The 355-nt window shown below is 60.3% G+C and overlaps 1 protein-coding gene across 1 annotated transcript in view; it reads left to right on the forward strand.

The window, feature by feature from the left end:
* Positions 1-355, forward strand: part of LOC108803573 (folate receptor beta-like) — a 3,854-nt gene that overhangs the window by 298 nt on the left and 3,201 nt on the right. The window contains exon 2 of the mRNA XM_018575403.1: positions 5-193. Coding sequence (XP_018430905.1) covers positions 5-193 — 189 coding nt within the window. The remainder of the gene's footprint in view (positions 1-4; positions 194-355) is intronic.

Genomic DNA, 355 nt, shown 5'->3' on the forward strand with positions numbered 1-355 from the left:
GAAGTCTTGCTGCACCGCCAACGTCAGTGAGGCCGCCCACGAGGACCAATCGTATCTCTACAACTTCAACTGGAACCATTGCGGGGCGATGAGTGACGCGTGCAAGAAGCACTTCATCCAGGACACCTGCTTCTACGAGTGCTCCCCCAACCTGGGGCCCTGGATCCAGCCGGTGAGAAGGGGCCCCTTCATGGTGGCAGTCCTAGGGACATGTGGGGCCCATTGCTAATGTAACGTATAGCACAACCTCCAGGGGGCAGAGGTCAGGGGTCTGTCATGTACAGCACAGTGTTTAGGGTGCCCCCCCCGAGGACTCTTGTGTGCCCCCCCCCTGAGGACTCTTGTGTGCCCCCCC

The sequence above is a fragment of the Nanorana parkeri genome, unplaced genomic scaffold (assembly GCF_000935625.1).
Source record: "Nanorana parkeri isolate BGI_ZX_2015 unplaced genomic scaffold, ASM93562v1 scaffold3881, whole genome shotgun sequence".
Classification (NCBI taxonomy): domain Eukaryota; kingdom Metazoa; phylum Chordata; class Amphibia; order Anura; family Dicroglossidae; genus Nanorana; species Nanorana parkeri.